At 35.8% G+C, this 9,543-nt stretch overlaps 1 protein-coding gene across 1 annotated transcript; it reads right to left on the minus strand.

Annotated features, from left to right (window-relative positions):
- Positions 1-7,345: 7,345 nt before the first annotated feature.
- On the minus strand, positions 7,346-8,928 carry LOC139899709 (uncharacterized). The gene is made up of 3 exons (XM_071882550.1): positions 8,399-8,928; positions 7,818-7,987; positions 7,346-7,419 (listed from the first exon to the last, which is right to left on the minus strand). Exons 1-3 carry the CDS (start codon positions 8,926-8,928, stop codon positions 7,346-7,348), a joined length of 774 nt encoding a protein of 257 aa, XP_071738651.1.
- Positions 8,929-9,543: the final 615 nt, after the last annotated feature.

Raw genomic sequence — 9,543 nt, forward strand, 5'->3', positions numbered from 1 at the left:
ATATGAATTTCGGAATGAACATAATTAATGTTCTAAGAAGGAAATTGTAATGACACGATCTTGATTTGTCAAATTACCAGAATATCCAGAAAAATAGAACTATCCAGAAGATATGTTCTTAATATGTTTGGAGATGAGATAGAATGTAAGAGTTGTGTAACATGGCACATGATGACGATATGATTTGTGAACCATCACGTTCTATTTAGAAACTCAGCATGACTTACTGTAATATAATCACGTTGATCAGGTGTCATTATATTATACTAGCTCATGCTTCAGTTCCCAACACTTCTTCAAAACATTCATATTTTAAATTCGAATTTTTCAGAATTTAGAAACTAAAATAGTTTCCTTTATGATGTAACGCAGATATCGCGAAGAGATAAATGATTTTAGATAAGAATAGTTATGAAAATATCTTCAGAAATATCTAGGATATTTATAATGAAAGATACGATGATATCTTAGAATTTCTAATGTCGAAAGATGATAAAGAAGATTTGTCCGTAAAGGTTTAGAGTCAGGAGCAGGGTATTCGTTAATGACTTCAGCAGATATTGAATCATTTGGATTCTTTGAAGGTAGGTTTAGTCTTTGTGATTTGTCCACAGCCTCCTTCATAGTTTGCTCAATCCGTTTTCCAGTTCCAAACCTTCTCTTTTTCTGAGCTTTGCCAACACACTATTCTTTATCATCAAACTTTTGGCTGTTAAGGTCGTTTACAGTTTTTGCTGCTTCATCAGCATTCAAAGTTATCATAACCGAATCGTCGGTTATCAATCCGAGGTGTTTTCAAAAGTTTGAAGGGTTTGCATGAAGATTGTAATTGTCAAGATACATATGATGTTCTAAAATTTTGAATGATACAAATATTTTTCTGGGTTTTATGAATAGAAATGATGTTCTAGCAAAGTTTTGAAGTTAAAGTATAGCTTTAAAAGATGTAAGAATCTAAGAGTGATGTTTTCTGTTAAATCTTGGCTTGGATTCTGATTTTTCAAAATCAGAATATGTAATCAAATTTGAATGCAAATGGTTGTTTTGATTTATAGGAAAGAATGTATATCGTTATGAAAGTAGTGAGTATAGTTGATGATTTGTTGAATCAGGATCGAACAATGTAACATATTAATTGTGAATTTATATATCTCTCGGGTATCACCTACCCGTTAAAATATTCTCACCATTAACAGTTTGTACAAAAGAATTTTTAATTATAATCTTTATGAAAATATACCTGCATATATATTTTCTTTAGATGTAATCATGAATTTAATGAGTTAACATAATATTAATCTCATATGGTTTTCGATTAGGACTAGAATATATAATCTCTAAAACTTTAGATATTACTTAATCGCCGTAGAATATTTTTCTAATGAAGTTATGAATCAATACTTCATTGGTTATTGTTGTTGGTACTCCTTGGTATCTATGGTGCGTATGACGTTGATGCTCGTGGAACATTTTGTGATGTTGAATCATGGGATGTGGATGTTGTTGATGGTGGTAATGGTACTGTTGGTGTTGATGATGGTGGTACTGTTGATGCCGGTGATGCTGCTGGTGCTTGTGACCTTTGCACCATATTCTCCAAAGCCACTACTCGAGCGCGAAGCTCGTTGACTTCTTCTATTACACCGGGGTGATTGTCGGTTCGGACGAGCGGATGAATAAGATCTAGAATTTGAGATAATATATAATCATGACGAGATACCCTGGAAATGAGAGAGAAAATGGTATTACGAACAGGTTTGCCGGTAAAGAGGGGAATGTGGTGGATGGAAGGGATCACCTTCTTCTTGTCTTCAATGATTAAGTAGGCTACGAACCTATCCTCAATTCATCCAGAATAGGTGATGGCTAATTGGTTGATCCATTCCGGTTACGCTGCTTTCGGAGTTCAGGTGAATATCCATATTGGAATATGAAACGACCCGTCCATATTACTACAAACGAGGTACGTTATTCATTGATCTCAATAGCGAGGTATTTGACCTCTATATGATACGGTTTATAAAATATTGCATTCTTATTTCATAACGACCAAACCTTTCATATGTAAATGAAAGTTTTAAACATGTGGGCAATCATTTGAGAAATGATCCCCTAATACATAAGTTTTGGAATATTACAACGTGGGCATAATAGCCAAATATATTACATGACAAAGATAACGTTTATTAGAATGCAACTTTCTTTAAACACAAGCATGAACGACGTAACGCAACACCATGAGCAAGCCATCAGCGGAAGACTTTTAAAGACCTGAGAATAAACATGCTTAAACTGTCAACACAAAGGTTGGTGAGATATAGGTTTTAAAGCCAGCATAAGATATAATAATAGACCACAAGATTTCATGTTATAAACATTTCTGCAAAGATATTCTATATGTTGTTGAGCGCCCAGTAACTATACTTAACAGATGTTTTCTGTGCATATTCCCTTTTCAAAGTTATCTCTACACCGTACCAAGTGTAGTAAAACGAAGTACTAAACACCCGTTATGAACTAGTGCTAACTAGCCCGAGTGGGGTTGTCAAACCCGATAGATCTATTAATAGGATTCGCGCTTACATGTTAACCACATGTAACAAATAGTTACCAGACTATTAGGGATATATACAAAGGTACAACTCAACATAGAATAAATATTTAAGTACTTGTGTCTATTTCGAAAAACAAAAGCTGCATGTAATTCTCATCCCAAAATATTTGTAGAGTTTAAAAATGGGACTATATACTCACTGTCGTAAAAGTATAGTTTTAACAAGTTTCTAACTTATTAAAATATAGCCGACGTCCTTGGATTCACGAACCTATAACAATAATAACGATTCAGATAATAATACATGTGAACAAAATTAATATAGCAAGTTCATAGAATACTTATATAATAATTTTAACATTTTATGTTAGTAGTCCATTGTTAGTAGTCCCTTGTTAGTAGTCAATTGTTAGTAGTCCAAAATAGTCCGAAAAGTCCAACAGTCCAATAATCGGTATATATATATATATATATAATCTTAGAATTACCCCACGGCGTATTATGTACATATTGTCTTGCATCAATCCAGAGACGTATTGACTTAGGATTTATCAAAACGTATTGTATACGTATTGTCATGGGACGTACCAAGATTATTATATATATACAAGCTCGGAATCAACCAAGATTATAATATTTTGTTATACTAATGATAACATGTCCGAATATAGGAAAAGTTAGCAAGGATATGGTTAATATAGTTTTTAAGGTGTTCTTCATATGTACAAGTTATAAGTTCTTATAATATCTTAATATAACATTATAATACATATAAATAAGTGTTATTAGAGTTAATTTAGAAAGATTAGATTAGTTTTCCAAATAAGTTTAAAATTAACTAAACTATGTTCTAGTAGTTATTAGTTATGAATTCTTATATATATATATTACTATAATCATATGAATTGAACAAGAGTTTTGGTAAGGCTAATACCTTGATTTAAGAAAGGTAAGTAGCTGAATATGAAGAGGATTTCTAGAGCTTGAAAGACTCCTTGAATTGGTGCTTAAAGATAACCAAACTTGGAAGCAAAACTTGAATCAAAGTAAGTGTTCTTGATTGCTTCTTATATGATGATTATAGATTGTTTTTGAAGCTAAAAGATGAAGAAAATGCTTGGGGATGATCTAGTATGAAGATGGGAGTATTTTGAGAGAGAATTTAGAGAGTATGAATGAGAAAATGGAATGGAAAAATAGGTGTATGCATAAAAACGTTTTTAAGGTATTTATAGACTTATGTTGTCCTTTTTGACTAATATCAATTATAAGTTAAATTGATGATGTCATGCATGACATAATAAGATTGATAATGTCATGCATGACATAATATATCAATCATGCAGATTTCTATTGGTATATACCAATAGTAAATACTTCTAGAAGCTGCGTATAATACGCGTATAAATACCGTATAAATACGAGTAGAATTCTTGAGAAAAATGAACGGAAATATGAATATAGCTATCCCTTATCTGTATTTGTATATTACTAAGTGTATTTATACTCATTGTATGTAAATACATTTTAACATAATACATTGTATGTAAATACATTTTAACATAAGTTAATTTCGTCGTTTAAAAAGTAACATATATATTGTTCGAAAACTCTTTAAATTAGTAGTATGAAAATGTATATATAATACCTTGTTAATATACTTAATGAGATATTTAATTATCATATTTTCAAGTTAAATATATATACAACTATGTACATATATATAATTAATACAAGTTATGACGTTCGTGAATCGTAGGAATAAAAGGGTGACCAAAAGCTTGTGTAAAACTCTTTCCGGTGGTTCAAGACTTATTAAAATTCTTTGCTTATCAATTCGGAATTATTAAATCATGTAGATAGTATAATCAAGTAGTCGGAAAAATCCGGGTCATCACAGTACCTACCCGTTAAAGAAATTTCGTCCCGAAATTTAAAGTAGTACCTATTCAACGTATGATATCAGTAAACAGATGTGGGTACTTCTGCTTCATCTGATCTTCTCGTTCCCAAGTGAACTCGGGTCCTCTCCGAGCATTCCATCGGACTCTAACAATCGGTATGTTGCTTTGTTTGAGTCGCTTGACTTCCTGGTCCATAATTTCGACGGGTTCTTCGATAAAATGTAACCTTTCATCGATTTGGATTTCTTCGAGCGGAATCGTGAGGTCTTCTTTTGCAAGGCATTTCTTCAAGTTTGAAACATAAAAGGTGTTATGTACACCGGCAAGTTTTTGAGGTAACTCAAGTCGATAGGCCACCGGTCCAATGCGTTCGATGATTTTAAACGGCCCCACGTACCTTGGGTTAAGTTTACCCCTCTTGCCAAAGCGTATCACACCTTTCCAAGGTGACACCTTTAACATAACCATGTCGCCAACCTGAAATTCCAATGGCTTTCTTCGAACACCAGCGTAGCTCTTTTGACGACTTTGAGCGGTTCTCAATCTCTCCTTAATTTGCACAATCTTTTCGGTAGTCTCATGTATGATCTCAGGACCAGTAAGTTGTCTGTCACCTACATCGTTCCAACAGATAGGGGATCTACACTTTCTTCCATAAAGTGTTTCGAATGGTGCAGCATTAATGCTCGTATGATAACTGTTGTTATACGAGAATTCTGCCAATGGTAAATATTTATCCCATCCGTTCCCAAAATCGATCACACATGCTCTAAGCATGTCTTCGAGAGTCTGAATGGTCCTTTCGCTTTGCCCATCGGTTTGAGGATGATATGCAGTGCTCATATCCAGACGAGTTCCTAGAGCTTCATGTAGTGATTGCCAGAACCTTGACGTAAACCTACTATCGCAATCGGATATAATGGAGATAGGTACTCCATGTCTTGAAATGACTTCCTTCATGTATAATCGTACCAATTTCTCCATCTTATCCATTTCCTTCATAGGCAGGAAATGAGCAGATTTGGTAAGACGATCAACAATTACCCAGATGGTGTCATAACCCCATGCAGTCTTTGGTAGCTTTGTAATGAAATCCATGGTAATACACTCCCATTTCCATTCTGGGATTTCTGGTTGTTGAAGCAACCCTGATGGTTTCTGGTGTTCTGCCTTAACTTTGGAGCAAGTTAAGCACTCCCCTATATATGTTGCAATATCTGCCTTTAAATTAGGCCACCAAAAATGTGCCTTAAGATCTTGATACATCTTTCCAGCTCCGAGATGTATCGAGTATCTCGTCTTATGCGCCTCATTCAAAACCAATTTTCTTAACCCTTTAAACCTTGGTACCCAAATGCGTCCATTAAAATATCGGGTTCCGTCTTCTCGTATATCTAGTTGCTTGTCTAAACCCTTGAGCATCTCATTTCCAAAGTTTTCTTCCGTAAGAGCTCCTCGTTGAGCCTCCTTTATTTGTAAGGTGAGGTTCGTACGAATTTTCATATTCATTGCTCGTACTCGAATCGGTTCTCTTTCTTTCATGCTTAATGCATCAGCTACTACATTTGCTTTCCCGGGATGGTAACGAATTTCACAATCATAGTCGTTTATTAGCTCAACCCACCGTCGTTGCCTCATATTCAATTGTTTCTGATCGAATATGTGTTGAAGACTTTTGTGATCAGTGTACACTGTACATTTGACCCCATATAAGTAGTGTCTCCACATTTTCAATGCAAAAACAACTGCTCCTAACTCCAAATCATGTGTCGTATAATTCCGTTCATGAGTTTTCAACTGTCGAGAGGCGTAAGCAATAACCTTTGTTCGTTGCATGAGAACACAACCAAAACCTTGTCGCGATGCGTCACAATAAATTACGAAGTCTTCGTTTCCTTCAGGTAATGAAAAAAATAGGCGCCGAAGTTAGTTTCTTTTTCAATAGCTGGAATGCAGTTTCCTGCTCGGAGGTCCATTCATACTTCTTCCCTTTGTGTGTTAACGTGGTTAATGGTTTGGCTATTCGGGAAAAATCTTGAATAAACCTTCTATAATAACCAGCTAAACCCAAAAATTGGCGTATCTGTGTCGGAGTCTTTGGGGTTTCCCATTTTTCAATGGCTTCGACCTTCGCGGGATCAACCTTAATTCCTTGACTGCTAACGACATTTCCAAGGAATTGTACTTCCTTCAACCAAAATGTGCACTTAGAAAATTTGGCATATAACTGTTCTTTTCTTAACAGTTCCAGCACCAACCTTAAATGTTGCTCGTGTTCTTGCTCATTCTTGGAGTAAATAAGAATGTTATCAATAAAGACGACAACAAATTTATCTAAATACGGACTACATACTTGATTCATGAGGTCCATGAATACAGCGGGTGCGTTTGTCAACCCGAACGACATGACCAAAAATTCATAGTGACCGTAGCGTGTTCTAAATGCGGTCTTCGGAATATCTTCTTCTTTTACTCGCAACTGATGGTAACCCGATCTTAGGTCAATTTTGGAGTAAACACGTGATCCTTGCAGCTGATCAAACAAGTCATCAATTCTCGGCAATGGGTGCCGATTCTTGATAGTTAGCTTGTTTAACTCGCGGTAGTCTATACACATTCGGAAGGATCCGTCTTTCTTCTTAACGAACAGGATCGGAGCTCTCCATGGTGAAGTACTCGGTCGAATAAATCCACGATCTAGCAATTCCTACAATTGACTTTGTAGTTCTTTCATTTCAGATGTGCGAGTCTATACGGAGCACGAGCCACTGGTGCAGCTCCCGGTACTAGGTCTATTCGAAATTCTACAGATCTAGGCGGAGGTAATCCCGGTAATTCTTCTGGAAATACTTCGGGAAAATCTCTTACCACAAGCATGTCACTAATGCTATTCTCCTTCGTGTTGATCTTCTTCACATGTGCTAAGATAGCATAGCATCCCTTCTTTATGCACTTTTGGGCCTTCAAACAGCTAATAAAGTTTAGCTTATGATTACTCTTTTCTCCGAACACCATCAATGGTTTCCCGCTCACGCAGGGAAAATGAATCGCCTTTTTATAACAAACAACTTCCGCTCTCATCTTAGACATCCAATCCATACCAATAATTACATCAAAACTCCCCAACTCAACAGGTATCAAATCAATTACAAATGTCTCACTAGTTAATTTAAGCTTATGTTTACGACAGATTTTATCAGCTTTAACTAGTTTACCATTTGCTAATTCTACAATACATTTATCCTTCAGGGGCACTAAGGGGCAATTTAGTTTAGAGCAAAATTCTTTACTTACATAACTTCTATCGGCACCAGTATCAAATAAAATATAGGCAGGTAATTCATCGATAGTAAACGTACCCGTAACAAGCTTCGGGTCTTCTCGTGCATCGTTAGCATTTATATTAAATGCTCTTCCACGGGCTGGACTATTTTGGTTCGGGCACTTGTTCTTGTAATGGCCCTTTTTCCCGCACCCATAACAAACAACAGCTTCAAGAGCGGCTTTATTAACATCTGTGAGAGGAAACCTACAATTTTGAATATGATGCCCTACTTTGTTGCAATTTTTACACACCACCGTGCAATTCCCAAAGTGGTGTCTCTTGCATTTATGCCATTGGGGTTATTTCCCCTGGTAGGTATTCTGGTTCCTCTCGTTACTCACACCCTGCGAAACTTCCTGCTTCTTGTTGTGGTGTTGATAGTTGTGATTCTTATCACGATTTTCGTTCTTCCTCTTGTGGTCATTTGTTTTGGCCTCAGCAGCCGTCTTTTCCTTGTTTCTTTCTTTGATTTGGTCCATTAACTTATGGGCCATCTTGCTTGCTTCGTACATTGTTGTTGGATTAGATGCACTTACATTTTCTTGGATTAGCTCAGGTAATCCTTTCACAAACTGTTCAACTTTTGCTTCTTCATCTTCAAATACTCCAGGACACATTAACGCTAGCTCTGTGAACTGTTGCTCGTAGGCAGTGATGTTATCACCCTTGGTGCGCAATTCCCTCAACTCTGCTTTCAATTTATTCATCTCGTTTAGGGGGCGATAATGCTCACACAGCAAGTGTTTAAATGCTGCCCATGGTAGGTCGTAAGAAGTATTCTCCCTCACGTTTGCTAGGTAGGTATTCCACCATGTTAAAGCGTTATTTTTGAAAGTATGAGAAGCGTATTTTACGCGGTCTTCTTCTGCACAATTACTTATAGCAAAAACAGTTTCTACTTTTTCAATCCAACGCTTTAGTCCAACTGGACCTTCCGTTCCTTCAAATTCATGGGGTTTACAACTCATGAAAGTTTTGTAGGAACATCCTACACGGTTTTCTGTTGTACCATGATGAGTTCCACTGCTAGACCCTGAATGGTTGTTTTTGTTAAGTGCATCCAATACTGCAGTTACATTTGCAGTAAGAAAACTACGGAAATCTTCCTCGCTCATGTTCATGTGCTGTTTGGTAACTGGAGCCATTTCCTTCAAAAATAGCCAAATGATATAAATTAATCATATATAGAATATTATAAGTAGTTAATAGTACTTTGTAGCATACTAATAATATGAACTAATTTTTATAAAAGCCTCATTTCTTCTTATTGGCATTTTATAATTGCAGTTCGGGTAGTACCTACCCGTTAAAGTTCATACTTAATAGCTAGTACATAAATTAACTACTACAATTAAGATAATATTCTATCATGAAAAACTTAATACATTAGTACTTCACGCTTAAACTTTTGGTACAATATTTTACAAAAATACAATACCACTATTTTACATAAAACATAGGTAAGATAAAATATAGCACACAATAACTATTATACAAGGCGTGAAGTATGGTAGCTGCTGGGATAGATTAAAAATGACGAGACTTCTTATTGTTTTGGGACAAATCTGGGAAATCTGCGGGATCTGGGAAACCAAAGAGTTTTCGCGTCTCAGCTACTGACATCGTTCTCATTCTAGCGGTACGTTTGTACCTTGGTCGGGATGGTGCCTCAATAGAGTTAATAACAGGAGGATGACTAGGGGTAGAAGTGTTAGGTTCACTTTTAGCAATAAATCTTTTATTATACTCCGGATTAGGAA

Source organism: Rutidosis leptorrhynchoides, chromosome 3, assembly GCF_046630445.1.
Source record: "Rutidosis leptorrhynchoides isolate AG116_Rl617_1_P2 chromosome 3, CSIRO_AGI_Rlap_v1, whole genome shotgun sequence".
Classification (NCBI taxonomy): Eukaryota; Viridiplantae; Streptophyta; class Magnoliopsida; order Asterales; family Asteraceae; genus Rutidosis; species Rutidosis leptorrhynchoides.